Here is a 16980-nt window from a genome sequence, read left to right as displayed (position 1 = left end):
GTCACCCGTCCCATCTAATCCCTCCATTGGCCCAATTTTGACCTTCAGCGTCCTGCTTCTTTCATTTGTGAAAGGTTACATGACCATGGCCGAAAAAGAGTAGTTTGTCTCGTCTACTCAGGACTCAGCCGACTGGCCCATTGCATAATGATAATACTGGCAACTCGTATTGGCGCACTGAATATTCTTGCGGGGTGGATCTGTCACCGAAAAGTTACAGCCGTCGACGAGTTCTTGATGTTCTTTGGCAGCCATCTACAGGATATTAGTGTTGAATGCCGACCGAGGGAAAATAAACTCACCTTGAAGAGTTGGGATGATTGTTGATATAATTTGAGGCAGGTGAGATTGATGCTGGTGAAGGTGATGATGGATAATCATTTTTCGGACAAGAGGAAGGAGAAACGAACGACATTTTATACCCAACGATCCAACCTATACTTCATCGACTCTTCCAATGACTAAGTAGCTTATTGAATGAAATGATCATGTCTTGGTGTGTCAGTCTTACCCAGTCGGGTTGAGTGCGCGCAACGCGAGAGACTTCATGCAGGTAGGCGTTGGCCTACGAAGTGACAGTCCAACCGACCTATGTGATTATGCCTCAGGGTAAGATAACCCATGTCAGACAGCCTGGTCATGATGCACTGGTTCGTTGCTTACGCGCTGCTCACTAATACGTGGCACCCAACCACATGCGTAGTACTTTCTTGACCATCAGGCAGCAACGGCAAGGATCATTAAAGGGCTTTGCGACTTTGTGAACATCCTGAGTATGGTTGGTTGTTGATGTACTGTCAATATGAAGTAGATCATTAATCACCAAACGGGTGTTGTGCTTGCAGATCAAGTATTTAGCCTTGTCAACTCACTTTTTCCTGTCCGCAGACCATCTAAAGTTGAAGGCTTTCTAACAATGAAAGTTCAAACCCCGATCGGTTCAGCTCCCTGGTACTTGGATATTTCCTCAAGCTTCTGGCCATGGGTCTGAGCTGAGCAGTTTGACTCACAGTAGTAAGGCTAAAAGACGCAATGGATTCGTTAAGTGGGTGTGTGCGGCTTAGATTGCTCAAAGGCGCTCAGCAACGGAAGTCCTCAGATGATGGTGTGCAGTGAGTTGTGTCACCTGCGTCTAGACTTTTACGCCCCCCTGGAAAGCAATTTATCTAAGCCCAAACAGACAGGTCAGGTAGACAAGGATTCCCAAGCCGGATGTCTCCCCGGATGCAAGGATGTGTGGAGAGCTCTTGTGGAGGAGAAGATCAAGTGGGGGCCCCTGTTAGTCCGAGTTTGAGGCTGATTTGCAGCCAAAGCTAGAAATGAACAGGTGCCAGAGAAACCATTCAATTGACACGCTCAAGTACGGCGTAACCAAAGCTCCATTGCAAAATGGTTTTTTTGTTCCCAGCCTGTCAATAATTTGATTGGTTTGTTGGTGCTGTGAAGTCTCGACCAACAGTTACATCGATACGGATGTCAGGTGCTGGGGCGACAAGAGACGACCGTGGCGTTGCGCGCCAAACCGGAACGTGGACTTGGCAAAGAATCCATCACATTTCACATCCGTGCACGGACCTTCCGTTGGAATGCTAGCCACGTAACCCAGAATGCGACAAACCGTTAACACGGAAAGCTGGAAACCATTAAAACTTGTGATTGATTTGCCCATGCCAACCATCTCTGGACTGATTACACCGGCTGCGTCCTCCCCTGGTTCATGCACGTATGGCACAACCAAGAGTCTGTCAAGACAGGGTGTGGCTGGGCCCCTCGGCCAGTAGAGCTATCAAAGGGCCAAATGCAAGGTGATCGACATACAGGCGTGGGCGCGTAAATGTGGCCACGATGGGGCCAGGTAATGAACACACTTACTGCCAAGGCAGACACAGCTTTTGAAGGTAATGTGACAAATACTATGCAGCAATGTTGCATCCGTCGGAATGCCATCAAAAACATGTAGTATGTCCCTTTCTGTCTGCAACATTGTCGCAGAGATTTCCGGAACAATCCTGCTGCTCGTGGTGTGTGTTGGCTATTATTTCCACCGCACCATTGCTTTACTTGCCTTTCAACTTCTTCACATCAGCTTCTCTGAGCTGTTAGGCTGGTTGACACGTCCCGATGGCAATAGACATTAAGGTGAAGAAAAAAGCCCCTAGCCTGATTGAGAGAGCTGCCAACTGGCAACAGAGCAGAAGACATCATCGCCCTCTTGGAAGCCAGGCGACGTGGGGAGGTCGATTTGGGCCGCATTGCCATCTAAGTTTCGGTGTTCGCCAATCTTGCTCATCATCTTTTCAAGCACGACGTGTTGGCTTTCGCCCGGTATTCTTCTCTCTCTGAGCAGGTCAAGAAATTGTTGAAAGACGAGGAGCTTCCCTCCGACACTTCAGTCCCTGAACCCAAGGAGCAGCGTCTTACCCCATCCAAGACCCACGAGGATGCTGGCGAGGATTGTCTAATATCCACCGGGATAGAGAAAGCCAGTATCCTATCGACCGCGAGAAGGCTGCACGTGCGGGGTAGCAGCCAAATAGAGACTTGCCTGGAATAAATTCTGTATAGTACCTTATGCTTGAGTAAAACTGCCTGCGCCAAAGGTATAAGTAGTGTTGCTCTACATGTAAAGATAGAGAGATTTGCCGATGCACTGTGTGCTTCTACTTGATAAAGTAGTGCGGAGAAAACAGTGGGTCTGCAGCCTTCTCGCGGTCGATGGGATAAGCCGTGTTCAGATACGTAGTTGGAGACCTGCCATTCCAGCCCTTTCTTGCTTACCAGATTACTCGGTTCTCTCCGCTTTGCGGAAGGTGCTCCACCAGACCGCCACGAACGTGTCGCCACACAGCCAATCATGGCACGCCTGCTTTTGTGCGCCCCGCTATGCGCGAGGAATTAGCGCTGTAGACTGAGTGGTGTGAAATGTGGTCACTCATCTGTTTTTATGTTGGTCACCACCTGAACATTCATACCGTCCCGTGCAGTTACTCGATCAGGAACAACGTGCAGACCAATGAGGAAGTCAACCTATCAAGACTAGGCGGCAGCCCTTGGTGGTGTGAGAATGCAAGCCAGATCTGGCGCTCGGTCACTGTCGAGCATGGGCCGCAGAGGGGTGCAGGGCGCCAGGGCCAACAGTCCTCCGCTCTGTCCCTTCTCAGCTGGGACTGCTGGACTGCAGATCGAATCCTCACACCCCGCGTCGACAGAAATTGCTGTTCTCTAAGCAGCACCCCACCTCACCAAAGGCACACCCTGCTGAGCGAAGTAGCGTTCCGCTGAGTCAAGCACACCCTAATTCGACACTCCCCCCGGCTCGTAAAGGGGGGTGGCGCCGCGGAGTACATCGTAGCAGGTCCGGGGTGTGTTTTTGTTGACGATTGATGTGGCGTGCAAGAACAGTTTTGGGGCGACATGGGTGGTCGCAATGCACCCAGCACGTTGCTCCTCTGCCAGCCCCGCCGCTCACCGACGTACACAGTACTCTCAAGTACGATGTACAGGTAGCCCGAGGACGTCCAATGGCTAACCTGTTTATACATCGTACTTGAGAGTACAAGGGGTGACTAAAGGCCCCCTGTTGTGTCTACCCCCACATATAAGCTTATGACTTATGGAATAGAATTTGACTATCAAGCCAGCAGGCTGTTAGAAGTACTGTCAGTGGGGGTGTAAGGGTTGGATACCCTGTACAATGGAACGGCATTATCCGACAAGGGGTATACGCAGACGCCCCTGTTGCCCCTCAGGTCAAGTCGACACACGCAAGATCTGGCTGCTTATCGCATCACTAAATCTGACCCACCCTCCAACGATTCGATTTTTCGCCGAACGCCCTGTCGTGACAGCCCCCCCAACGAAGTCAACTTCACCCACTTTCCACTCTTCACTTTCGTCCGCATGTCACTTCCCTCCTCCACGAGGCGAAAGCTCGCGTCAAGAACCTCGCTTCTCACTTCTCGACGCAACAGTCTTGTGATACCCCAGCATCGCTAACTTCACATTGAGACTCGAACCGTGACCGCCTGAAGACGTACAGTACATAGGGGCTGATCAATCCGTCTCTCCGACTGACCTCTCTCAATTTTCCTGACCGACAACAGCTTGACCGACCGTTCGGCTTTCTCGAGCCAATCGTTTGACCTTTCGAAACTCGATAGCCTTTACCCGAACGACTGCACCAATACGTATCTTGTGGTGTGAGAGAGAGAGAGAGAATGGGAGCCTCCGATTCGGCCGACATCAGAATGATACCCGTCGTCGCCCATAAACACCTCCCTCCCTCCCCCTTGACAAACAACAACAATAGGAAACCAATTTTTAACAGAAGTTTAATACTTATTTGTCTGTCCTATAGCCTCCCGTTCCCATCTTTTTCCCAAGTCCTGTCGTGAGCGAGTGGAAGCCTCCTCTCGCCCTTGGCCATCCGCAAGGAACCCCACCGAGGAGACCATTTTCCTCGTGTTCGAAGATACATACAAACATTATCCCTCATAGACACAAAGATCGAAATGGAAAATGACGGTATTAGAGGACGCCCCTGTCTAATCCATTCCCCATGCGATATTACTTTTTGTACAGGAAAGAGCTCGTGAAAGCAGAAGAGATTAGAAGCTTTTTGCCCCTGGTACCAGCCGATTTTTGTGACGTGTGATGGGTCTTGCGATTGTATTGCGTCGCTGAATAATGAAATATGCGTGAAATGTTCCCGGTATAATGACAAAGGTATCTTGTTTTGGACTTTGTCTGGGTTTGCTTGTGGGTTGTTTTCCTCTGTCTTTGATGATAAATGGATGAGGCGGCGGGGTCACTTCTTTGACTCCGCACTCTTGTCCTTCCCCCTCTCGCTCTCAGACGCTTCCCCTCTTAATTTGCGCCGAGCTCTGGTGCTTTAGACTATCTAGGTCCTCGTCAAAGACATCGGTTTCGCTAAGGGGCACGCTGAAGCGCTTTCCGTCATCGAACTCACCGCGCTCTGTCGACGGGAGGATCCTGCTCTCGCCGCTGCGGTTGGACATAGTCAACTGGGCGCGAGTGTTGCTGATCGTGATGAGCCGCAGCTGGTTTCGCGCTTCGGCGAACCATCCAGAGATCTGTTCTAGAGGCAGACGAAAATTAGCGTTTGACACCAAGCAAACACGCCCACTCATTAAACAGCCACTCCCCAGAGTCTAACGGCTCCGGAGCATTACAGCCTAGGGGAGCTGGGGGAGGGTGTTGGACTTACTCATCTGCAGACCGGTCCGACGCATAAGCTCCTGCTTCTCGAGTTTGGTGGGATACGGATGGCGGAGGTGAGCGTCGAAACACGCACACAGCTTGCAGGTTGTCTCCTTGGGAAAGTTGCCGCGACGCTTGTGCTGCTTGCTGTCGCCGTGCATCCCCATGGCGCCGAGCTCTCCGATGCGCGTGAATTCCGGGTCGTGGCCGTTGCCAGCAGCCGAGAAAGGAGTGCGGTCAAAGGTGTGAATGGCGTCCAGGGATAGAGACTGGACCCGGCTGGGGTGGTGGTATCCGTATGCAGAGCCACTGGTGCGGTAAAGTGCTGGCTCCATCATGGGCCCTGCCGACATGCCAATAGAAGAACGGATAGGCTGGAACTCGTCTTGGGAGTGACCACGGGCGCGTTGCATGGGAATGGATCTCTTTCAAAGTTCACGGGCGGGAGACTGGGGAGTGTTGGGTGGGTCTCGGATCGCTCGTGGACCTCCATGGCCGGGGACCTCATGGATGGCATGCCTGATGAAGAAATGTACGGGCTCGTTCTCGCAGATCCGGTCCAGCTCTTGGTGGCAGAGCGGGACGGGGCTGGTGGAGAAATGTGCCGTTGGGGAACCCGTGCCAGGCTCTCGTACAGTCTCGGCACGCAGCTGAGTCTCTCGCTCTCCTGCTCCTCGTCGATCGAAAGCCTCCTCTTCTTGTTCGAGTTCGGCAGGTGAACATACTCGGGCGGCGTCATGACACTGGCATAGCCGACTGTTGGTGACGTGTTGGAGGAAGTGGTCTTAGTGGTTGAGGCCTTCTGGGGCTGCAGGCGAAGTTGAAGTTCCGGGATGGCCTAATGTTGTCTTGTCAGCAAATGTCGACCACAAAACCAAGCGCGGTCCGACTCGACGTACCTGGCGGATCGATGGAAGGGTGATTCTCTCAGGCTCTGTGTGAGGGCGCGAAGAGTAGTCCAAGGTAAACTTGCCGCCATTCCGGGGGTATGTGCACCTCTCCACGTTCGCGATCTTGACCGCGTGGCTTCGAAACGTCGTTGCTTCTTCCCCTCGACCTGCGTCGGATTGACTCAATTGGAAGCCGCCATTGGCTCGTCGAATCGCCGGGTTGCATCGGGACGCCATCGTGGGACCTCCAGTCGCTGAGAAACGGAGAAATGACAGACGCAGCGACGATGCACAATGCTGGACGGCGCAGATGGAGCAATGCGCGCACTACGAGGGCCACCCCCAGCTCGGACCACTCTGGCCACATGTGCGGTTCCAGGTAAGGAGATGTTTGCTGGTCCAACCACCCGCTTCGCGCATGTGCTCTGGCTCTCTGTGGCAGCGTTTAAGGGACAAGCACTTGCGTCACGTCGCCCGCGTCGCCAGCCGACGCAGTTACACACCCACCGAGTCACGTCACAGCGTCTGGACTTGGAACCAATTTGCCCACGCGAGGAAGGTACTGTACTCGCGATTTACTTAGTCTACAAACCCCCTACTCCATGGTCGGGCCCACTCGCTGACAGTGGCTGGCTCCCAACATCTTCGTGACCAGAGATGAATTTATGTTGTACCCACTGCAAGGGAGAACTCTCGCGTGTCGGGATCCGGGTGGTCGGACAGAATAACGGAGACAGATGTGTCGAGCATCGGTTGCACGAAGAAGATCAACGATTCCAGGAGGTCATCGAAGTACTGAGTGCTAGAGAAGCACCAGTTTGATGTAATCTGGGTCGACCGTCGGAAGATAATGATACAGCCACCCAAATGGCACGAGGGGCGCAAAATTGAGCATGAGACAAGACATAATGGCTAGGAGACACGAAACGGAGCTCAGTCAGCGCAAGCGCTTCGTGGCATTTCTTGGTTGATTCATCGTGACCGCTATCCGTGGGGATTCCTATGTGGCGCGCTGAGAGAAGACAATATCCTGTCTTTATACCCAGGTCTAACTCTAGTGGCCGGCAGTCTCACAAGTCGGACAATCAACGCATGCATAGAAGATAAGTCCTAAGGACACTGCATCTGGCCAACTCAGGAGTCTTTGCATATGTCAAGACAACGTATATGTCGAAATAGTTAGTGACTAGCCTCAGCATGTTGCATTGGTTGTGGTGATGGGTGGTTGCTCGTTCCAGTGAGTACGTTCGCCTGCATGGTCTGCAATAGGGGACCGGCGGGATGGCGACGGTGTTCAGCAGAACGGGTTCTCCCTGCGCTTCGCAGTGTTGTGAGGAACCGCGAGAGGCTGGGCTAAAGTCTCCCAATTAATTCCTTATACTTTGTCTCTCCTGGTACCAGGTTTGGGTTTGTATACCACCAGTTCCCCCAAGTGCTTTATTTTTGTTCGTCATTCAGACGTAGCGGATGGCGACCAAACCAACATCCGACTGATGCTGTTTTATCAGCAAGCTGCAAAAGTAGATCCGATTTCCCTTACAATTCATGCCAACGCGCGCACCCTTGTAGTTGTCTGTCCAGTCAGGGCTGTTCGGACGAGATCAAGCTCATGGAACGATGCATTTTGGATGATGTAGGCTAACAGCGCTTGGAACCAAGTGAAACCTCGTAAAAGAGCCTCGCAACAAAGTAAGCCTGGTGAAGCTCGGCCAACGCTGGCAGCCCTGTTGGCAATGCAATGCAACAGAACCCCACACCACGACCGACGGCGGCAAACTCACCCTTGCCAACGATCTAGCCTCTGTGAGTACTATGTACATAGTACTAAGTATTTTGTTTAGACACAAAAGCCCCTTTAGCCTTGGCAATATTACGCCTCAGGTTTTTACGCATGCGAAATCCTTTTCCATTGCCCGTTTGCCGCTTCCCAAGCCCCCTTTTCAATCTCCTCCTTGCCTTTTCCCTTTTTCGAAAACCCCTTTGCGCAAGACCTTCGAATCCGTTTCGTGACCCCCTCATCCGATAATGTCAAGCAATCTGTCCCAAGATCGTGTCGAACTACTTCTCCAACGATATCAGCAGGCCAACCGTATTACAACACCGATGCTCAGCTCTTGGGCTGCTCCTGAGACAGACACACGTGCAAGGGCGATCTTTCGAACCGCTGGTTGTTCAACTTGGCTCGCCATTTTCGTCACAGAACGAGATGCTGGTAACGGGGATACCTTCGAAGGCAAAAAAGATTGCAAAAAGTTGGTCGAGGACCTCAACGGCATGCCCGACGAACAGATATCAGAATTGGCCCAGGACTTAAACAGAACCATGTTGGCCAGGAATGAAGTTGGACTATTCGAGCGTTTCCAAAAAAAGGTTAACAGGCTAAAGACTCCGACATTACAGAGAAAGCGACCTCGTAAGTTCCAAGCTACATCAGTTAATTTTGTCTAACTCATCTCTAGGCACATCTCTTCAGATCAACCCCGAAAACTCGGAAAACTCGGAAGATTCGGACACTTCAGAAACAACTACAAGACCCGGATCCGCCGCTCAACCATCTCTTGAGCCTGTTGACCAGCGGTCTGGGGACGATACCGCTTATGACACCCCGAATGACACCGAACACACGTTTGTGAACGCACCGCTCGACAACATGCGACGCTTATTTCCAACCTACCTTTGTCGTGTCACGAAGAGAACACCTGATCCGTGCAATACCGGCGCTTATGTCGCGGCTATTTCCATGTCCTTTCCAAACGACCCATACTCGACGCGATATGGATGCTACCTGACTGTGGAAATAATGTCCAACAAAGTGCAGGAGGTTGCCCAGAAGCTGTTTGGCATCTGTCTGGAGATCCATGCAGGACTGCGGTACTTCGTCGCTAACGGTATTGAAATAGTACCCAAGCCTGAAGTGGTCTTGCGGGATTGTATACCAGAAGTCTTGGGAGACTTTTGGGGTGAGCAGACGTTCAAGGCCGTGCAAGCAGGACGTGTGTACCAGACTGACCTTCAGAAACACCATGACAAGACTAAATGTGTATGGATGAACATATCCCATGATGCTAACGATGGGGCGCAGCTATGCGTATCCATGGATACGCGAGAGGGGACTTTTATCAGGGATGTATTATTCAAACGAAGACCTAGGCAACGTTGACTTTACCTCCACTGCCGCCCACATATATCGTTGTCCCCGATGGTACCGTTGTCTTTCCTGTTTGAATCCCGTATACGTTGATCGGTTTGGGGTCTTTTTGTCCGGTCTTGTATTCCCAGATGAAGGCGTCTTTGAAGGTAACCACCTGTCCTTTCCCAATAATTGTTTGTGCCGTACCTTCTGCCTCGCTGAAATCATATTCGGGGTCGTCGATAGTTTGAATTTGTAGAACCTGAAGAAATGTTAGGCAGAATTCCTAGCCGTTGCGGTGCACCAACCATGAAGTCTTTTAAACGAATCAGATTTCCAAGTTACACTATCTCAAAAGCGTAGTAGGAGATCCAAACCGATCAGTATGGTATAATCGGATCGTGGACAAGCGAGGCATGAGAAAAAATCGGTAGGTTCAAGAGAAAGAAAGACGCTGTACCCAAAACCAAACCAATTTGACAGCACGATGTGCGGGGTCGGGCACCAACCCCCACTAGGTGAGGCTGAAACGCAGGAGAGGAGGGCTATTGGAGAAGGGGATCTGATGTACTCCACACAGAGTTCATCAAAAGGGGGTATTGGCGAAGGGTTATTGGAGAGGGGTTATTGGCGAAGGGGCATTGGCGAAGGGGCATTGGCGAAGGGTTATTGGAGAAGGGTTATTGGCGAAGGGTTATTGGAGAGGGGTTATTGGCGAAGGGGCATTGGCGAAGGGTTATTGGCGAAGGGTTATTGACGAAGGGGATCTGACCTACTCCACACAGAGTTCATCAAAAGGGGGTATCGGGGAAGGGCTATGAAGAATGGCTAATGGGGACGGGTTTCTATCCGGAAAGAGTTCGAAATGGGATATCAGGAGGGCCTATCGATGGAGGGTGTCGGAAAAGGGGCTATCGTAGAATGACTATCAGAATGGGATCTGTCTGTATTGTTAGAGGGCTGATGAAGGGTGGGGAGCAATGGAAATCGCGCAGGGGCTAATGGGTTTTCGAAATGGGTTATTGAAAATGGGCTATCGAATGAGAACTCCGCAAAGCGGGATCATCAAAAGTGGCTGCTTCTCATTAGGGCTTAGTTTCGATTCGTCTTTTGCTTGTTCTTATGTGGGGCAATGTGGTATTATTGAGACAGGCCACGTGAAATGTCGTTCCCGGGGATCGAAGCCTCTAGTTGATGAGATGTCAGGGTTTAACCACTCCCATCTTTTCAGTTGCCTATTTTAAATTTGGGATTTAATTTTAGTCGAGAATAAATGCAATGGCCGCTCTATAGGTCTCCAAAAAGGCGTAACAAATGAATGGGTTGAATTGACTTTTGAGATCTAGAATCAGGCCGGTAGCTTCTCTGTTAGGAACGTGCCTAACCTTTGCCGTGAATCTGTAGTTCCAGAATTCTTGGATGCATCATAAAGCTTTTTACTATCAATTACAGTGTTTTCTCAGACCTAAACATTGTCAAATTCATGATGCTGCCTATCACCTCAACTGCCCAGAAGAACATTCTCGACTGAAGCCACCAAATGCCGTCCTTCCTGGCTGCGTTGGCAGTTCCTGCATTCTGCGGTCTCTCAATCAGGCAGTCCTCACTTGTAAGTCGTGGACAATGTCACACCAAAAGCCCTTTGCAGATGTCAGACCCAAAATCGTGATCTTGAGCGGTCGCATAATAGGCTAGTTTGCGAACGCATGAAGGACATAAGTGACTGGCCTTTACCCCGGCTAAGAAGAAGCACGCAGCTGCATATGTACCAATCTTGTTCATGGCGTGCTATTGAAAGATAGAAACATTTATAAGCGCAGCAAAATTTAGCCCTTGAAGTGGCCGATAGGGGCAAGCTGGATGGATCAGCATACCCTCAGGGAAACTGGTTGTGATGGTTGTCTGAATATAGAGAAGACAAGGGCTCATGTTCCTTGCATGCGAATGAACAACCTTTCTGATCCTTGATATCCCGTTGGTTCGCCGTTGGATGACGATGCGTGCAACATGGCTTCTGCGTCGCCATGGCCCAGTCAAGCAACCAACGCGGCCGTACCACATGCAACTTTCAGTCTTTGACACCATGACAGTCTTAACTCTGAATTACCAGGTTGACTGCATTGTAGGCTGCATATCCGGCCGCAATGCAAGGATACGACGGGGATCATCTATACCTCCTTCGTTGTGTGGCATTGTTCATCACTGCCATAGGTACCGCCTGCGTATGAGCTGCGTCAACCTCCTCTGCGTGAACCTCGGACAGGTCAACAACACGGCCTAGGCGGGCTAAGTTCGGGCTCACCATGAAGCCTTGCAGGCCTTGTCGGCCAACGTCAATGGCAAATCATGATCGAACGCCAGACAACAAGCGTAGTTTCTTGTGAGAGAAAGTGGCCATACTCTCTTGACCGGCTACATGAGCAGTATGGTCAGAAAAAATCTATAAATTCCAGAGCTGTCCGCATCATTCGGCTCAAGAAATTTGGCGCACAGCATTCCATTCTATCTCATTTACCTTTGACGCTGCTGGCAATATTATCCATTCGAAGCCGTAACAAAACACCAAACCTACAGTGAGAGTGTCCGATCCGGCTTAGTTGTATTTCTAGTTGACCACAGATTCAAGAACTTTGAGATACCGGTTACTCTCAAGTAGCTCTTCGTCACGCAAGACGCAAGCATGCCTGACTCTACCTCGCAACCGGGAACGACGCCCATTAACGTTATAAAAGGAGAGGAAGAAACTGTGTCGTTCTGAGATTGCGCTAGGTAAGTGATTCGATGAACTCGAGACCTGAAACGCTCTGTTGACTCTTCCTTGTTCAGTATTCAGCGGTCTACTATGATGCTGTTCCCTCGTGCAGCCGGAAGCAGAGGATAGCGTCAGCATCATAAACATGACAACAGTGGACAGGCGCTCATCGAAAGGTGTTCTATTCAACCTCGGGTTCGGATTGGTCACTTCTTGTTAGTCATCACACAACATAATTTGACGATCGTTTTCTATGATACGGCATTGAAGCCCGCTGAGGAGGATGTGCTTTGATTGTGTCCCTGCTGTCCCGGCTCTTTCGGTGCAGTATCGCCCTGTGTCGAGACCGTTTACTCTCAGCCTCCCTAACGCTTGACCCCATCTATGAGTGCTCTGTCCTGTGCCCTCAGGACACTTTGCTGTTGCCTCGATGTTGATGTTGAGGTTATAGAGACCGCTACGCGCGTAAGTGCCGGCGTGTAGCGGTCACATTCTGCTCTGGTCATGCCACGGGGTTTCTATGGAGCCTTGTGCTTGTGCGCCGTGGACAGGAACGACGATGATGGTAACGACGGTGGCAATAACCTTCCCTATGCGATGCTACGCTCGGTTGAGCTGTCGAACTACAAGAGTATATCCGATAGAACCGGTCTTAATGACCCGCGCCGTGGCACATCCCCTGCAGCCTTTTAATTACGATCATAGGGCTGATGCCCATCGGGCGTAGCCCCGTATCTTTTCCTCCATCACTTCGACTCGTCTTCGACCCGCAGCCGATAATATGTGGCAGAGCAGAGATGCAAAGCAGCCGCCGCGCCGGCAGAAGCCCGAACTCTGCCCACTGATCCAACTCATTGCTACCATATGATATTCGATCGTGGTGCGATGTGTCCTGGGAATCGGTCCGGCCGCTTATCTTGTTCTTGTCGCTTGAAACTAATCAAGAACGACGTCAGTCGACACTAAGTAAGGTAGTTTGCTTGCGCTGGCATTCATTGCGTAGCCTGTGTTTTCGAAAGCGGCGAAGGCGTTGTGGTCGTCCTTGATCGTGTGGGTCCGCTCGTAGCTTCGAGAGCGCCGGTAAAAAAAGCTTTGCGGCACCATACCACCGCCGTTCCAGTTTGCGCGACGCACCGAGCCAGACCCGGTGCTTTCGTTGAGGCTCAGACGCCACGAGTCTGCTGAACCATCTTGCGCTTTCAAGGCAATGTTGCAGTATCGCAATGAGCTCGCTCAAGGCCGTCGACCTGGTGTCCCACCAATGTCCACAAACTTCACCGGAACATTGTCCACCCGCTTCCGTCTTGGCTACCCCTCACCGACGCCAGTGCACAGAAACCCTTGCAGATAGTGGCACGGCTGCTAAAGAAGCCACAGGCTGGAGGGAGAACGGTACCATGGGCACCAAGGCAGACACGCCAGCAGCTCTATACGCACTCAGGTCAACGCACAAGACGTGGACGGACAGAGAAGCGAACAAGGCGTGGCAAGCCAGCTGGACAGCAGAAACTCGAGGCAGAACCTCCTACCGCTACACACCGAGACCTACCAAGAAGACGCTCCAGCTCCACGAGGGACTGAGCAAGCGACAAAGCTCAATTCTCGTGCAGATGCGCACGGAAAAGATTGGACTCAAGGACTTCCTCTTCAACCGAAGAGTGCCGGACGTCACGGACGCCGACTGCCAATGCCGGGAGGGACGACAAACGTTATCACACATCCTGCTGCGATGCCGACGGTTCCGACAACTCCGACGCCAGGAACTCGGAGCCATACCAGGACGGCACAACCTCCGGGTCGTATTGAACGAGCGCAAAACAGCCGTAAAAGCCATCAGATTCATGGAACAGACCGAGATCCTTGGGCAATTCAGGATTGAGTCACCGCCTAGACAAAGCTAAGCATTGGGGGGAGACTGTAGGTACACAGAACCGATGTATGAGGTAGTAGGCCTCGACAGAACCTAGCAGAGATGTCGCATTAGTAGGGAACCGCGATCACAATGAGGTGGGCGCCAAATGTAGATAGAGATCGAGGAACAAAGTGGGAATTTGGGAACAGCTGGTCAGTGTTTTGCATTGGCGAAGTGGGGCGTCTCGGATTAACATTAGAGCGCGTCGGCTGTCTGCCAGGCCCCGCTAACCGGGCATGGCTGCGGAGTAAAATAGCGGCTACATCCGAGTAGGAATACAACTCAACTGAACTCAAGATCTAATAGTGGACGACATGCATCTAAGTTGTTGCGTTCTAAGCGCTGACGTTCAATTTTGCTCTAGTTGCAGATGACGTACGCAGGAACCAAAGGATCAAAAGTATTTATCCGTCTGGTGTCGATGTACAGGGCTGAGGACAGGTCGTCATATTCATCCCGAAGCTATTTTACGTCTCTGACCGAGTTTCAGACCGGATCGAGGCATTCCTGCGTCAAGACAACTTAAGAATCTGGTTTTGCCCAGAATGAAATCATCACAAAGGTTATGGATGTCGAACAAGTTAGTTTCGAGTCCTCATAAAGTTGATAGCCCAACCCGGGACGCCATCCACTTTCCACTCTCTGAGGTACGTCCCCGTAGGTGATGGTGATGTCAGCCACGAGCTGATCAATGGGCAGGATGAGAGCTGTATTCCCTTCAGTGTTTAAAAGCGAATTATGAGCTTCAAGCGTAATGACTACCATGCTCATGGTTTTATTGTAGGTCTTGATGACACGATTGATTGCTTCTTTCTAGACAGCCAAGTCAGTTTAACGTTTGGCATCCGATTGTCTTGAACGTACCCGCTTGTCGTCGACAACGGAGTCGCAGAGATCTCTGTGCTCCTTGCACCAGTCGTACTGAAATACTTTGGCGTAGACTTCCCCATTCCCCTCCACAGGCAAAAGCCGTTTGTTCTCAAGCCTGCTCCCGGCTTGTTCCGCTAATTGAGTGTTAAAAGGAAACTTGTCAAACCGGGAGATCATACTCTCCAGGCCACATGATTCGGCGGGACATCGGCATGTCGTCAATGTGTGCGATCGTCGAAGAGCCAAACTACCGCTAATTTGGAGTTGCACGCCGGTTATCGAAGTAATACTGGTGGTTCCAGGTAGCCAAGATGACGTTGGCCCTTCCATGTCGAAGTATGAGAGTTCATTCGTGCCTCCTACTACCGCTGGATTATCATGGAGGCCTCCGTCTCCCGACAGGACATGTGGATTGCATCTCCCAGGCGGTGCTTGCTGAGCCCAGACCATGGTCGCGGGTTGCGTCGTTGGCATGTGTGCTTCGACGAGGGCTTCGTTTTGCGCTGGAGATTGAATGCCGCCGCTAGCGGAATTGAAAATTTGCGCAGTAGTACTCGCCTTGTTGAAAGTATGGACACAAGCTCCTCGGGCGACGTGCAGATCCCCGTCTGGAGCGGGTCGTTTCCTCGGATTGTTTACCTCTATGGTGAGACATTGATCGGGGACATGTTCAAGGAAAACACGATTCTTGGAGAAGTATTTGTCGAGGCGTTTAGCGAGGTTTTCAAACGGTTTTGCTTCCTCGCGAATTCCAGAATCGTCAAGTTCTTGGATGAACTCCTTCCGCTTGTCGTGTGCCACGTCAATGGGAAGCTTCTGATACCTAGGTTGAATGTCAGAAATGCACTGTACATCGCAGTGGGACACCTACAGAGTGTCTGCTCGAGGAAGCACAAAGAGGCAAGCAAGCCCTCTCTCATTAGCCAGTGATTCAAAGGCTCTCCCCTCTTGAAGTAAGATTTTGTGTTTTTTGCGTTGCTCCTTCTCGTCTAAGTATCCGTCCGCAAAGCCGGGATAGTACGATTTCAGCTGGTCGAAGAATTCGTTGAGTTTGTTTTGGGGCCATGTCGACCGACACTTGTATAGCTCTCTGGTAGCGAATCGATGTAAAACAATGTCGAAAATGTTTGGATGCTTTGGACGCAGCGCAAATTGTGACAGGCCAAAGTCGCGACGTTCGGGCTCCGACTTGATATCAGCGAGGAAACGCTCTAGCGAACCCCCCCACTCCATAATGGTATTCTTGAGGATCTCATTCTCTATCCTGGCACTGGTCTTGGAGGGGTCACTTTCGATAGACATGCGGTTGGGGACGTCGCTGCCCGGGCACGCTGACCCAGGAGACTTGTGGGATAGGCCGAGAGCGCCACAGCTCAAGCACATTGGATATGGGAAGGCTGTGGGATGAACGGCGTGGGAGACGCTGTCTGATGAGAGCTCCCGCCGGAGCTCCGGCTGCGCCGAAGTGTGACCTTGGCCAGAAACATTCCAGACTTCCGTCTTTTGACGGAGCTTTTCGGCAATTTTGCTCTGCGTCTCTGGAGGCAAACCAGAAAAAGCCTGAATGGCAACATCCACGAACTATGGCCTCTCGTAAGCTTGACCCAATAATCTGTCCCAGGGCCTGTACCTCTAGTACCGAGTTGCACTTCACATTTCTGAGAATTTGAATCTCTGAACACAATCGCAGCAGGCAGGAGAGAACGGTGGTGCTCTGCTGTGCACCCATGGTGTTGTGTGGACCAGGAAGGCTGGGGAAGAAAGGGAATGACAAACGCGAGGGAAGGAAATAAGCGCAATTTCCAACGCTACGCCATTTGGGAAGGGGCTGGTGTATTGTCTTCGCACCGCTGAAAGAAGTTAGGCGTTGGTCAAATTGCTTTTGCGTCGAACAGGGGGGTGCTGATGGATTTGTATTAACGTCAACAACCCCTTATTCGTCCACCCCCCTTATTCGTCACCCCGCATCATAAGCATCACAACATAACTATTAATCGCTGAAATTAACACAACTAATTATCAGCTACTACAATACAGCTGCCAACACTTCCACTAGGGCTTCTACTACCGCCGGTTTCATCTAGACCATCGCTGACTTCGCCAGCCTCAATTTGAGCCCTGTGGATGTCTTTGATCCTTGCAAACTTAGTGTTGGGGTCTATCTTAACTGCCTTACGTTTCCTCTTCCTTATGCTGTCCATCTGGG

At 51.2% G+C, this 16980-nt stretch overlaps 5 protein-coding genes across 5 annotated transcripts; 2 read left to right on the top strand and 3 right to left on the bottom strand.

Moving 5' to 3' along the window:
* Positions 1-3865: 3865 nt before the first annotated feature.
* On the bottom strand, positions 3866-6347 carry CDEST_15366 (Putative Homeobox domain-containing protein; the record flags this gene model as incomplete). The annotated part of the gene is made up of 4 exons (XM_062931522.1): positions 3866-5098; positions 5228-5600; positions 5660-6058; positions 6120-6347. 4 exons carry the CDS (start codon positions 6345-6347, stop codon positions 4851-4853), a joined length of 1248 nt encoding a protein of 415 aa, XP_062787573.1. The 3' UTR covers positions 3866-4850.
* A 1696-nt stretch (positions 6348-8043) lies between these two features.
* On the top strand, positions 8044-8559 carry CDEST_15365 (uncharacterized protein). The gene has a single exon (XM_062931521.1). It carries the CDS (start codon positions 8136-8138, stop codon positions 8556-8558), a length of 423 nt encoding a protein of 140 aa, XP_062787572.1. The 5' UTR covers positions 8044-8135; the 3' UTR covers position 8559.
* Position 8560: 1 nt separating this feature from the next.
* CDEST_15364 (uncharacterized protein) lies at positions 8561-9683 on the bottom strand. Its single transcript, XM_062931520.1, has 3 exons — positions 9549-9683; positions 9121-9502; positions 8561-9062 (listed from the first exon to the last, which is right to left on the bottom strand). The coding sequence occupies exons 1-2, from the start codon at positions 9549-9551 to the stop codon at positions 9257-9259; spliced, it is 249 nt and encodes an 82-aa protein (XP_062787571.1). The 5' UTR covers positions 9552-9683; the 3' UTR covers positions 8561-9062; positions 9121-9256.
* A 3532-nt stretch (positions 9684-13215) lies between these two features.
* CDEST_15363 (uncharacterized protein) lies at positions 13216-13893 on the top strand (the record flags this gene model as incomplete). Its single annotated transcript, XM_062931519.1, has 2 exons — positions 13216-13255; positions 13370-13893. 2 exons carry the CDS (start codon positions 13216-13218, stop codon positions 13891-13893), a joined length of 564 nt encoding a protein of 187 aa, XP_062787570.1.
* A 592-nt stretch (positions 13894-14485) lies between these two features.
* CDEST_15362 (uncharacterized protein) lies at positions 14486-16547 on the bottom strand (the record flags this gene model as incomplete). Its single annotated transcript, XM_062931518.1, has 5 exons — positions 16405-16547; positions 15646-16334; positions 15026-15597; positions 14769-14908; positions 14486-14611 (listed from the first exon to the last, which is right to left on the bottom strand). The coding sequence occupies exons 1-5, from the start codon at positions 16501-16503 to the stop codon at positions 14486-14488; spliced, it is 1626 nt and encodes a 541-aa protein (XP_062787569.1). The 5' UTR covers positions 16504-16547.
* Between the last annotated feature and the right edge of the window lie 433 nt (positions 16548-16980).

The sequence above is a fragment of the Colletotrichum destructivum genome, chromosome 11, assembly GCF_034447905.1.
Source record: "Colletotrichum destructivum chromosome 11, complete sequence".
Lineage (NCBI taxonomy): Eukaryota > Fungi > Ascomycota > Sordariomycetes > Glomerellales > Glomerellaceae > Colletotrichum > Colletotrichum destructivum.
This window is presented reverse-complemented; position numbering and strand designations above follow the sequence as displayed.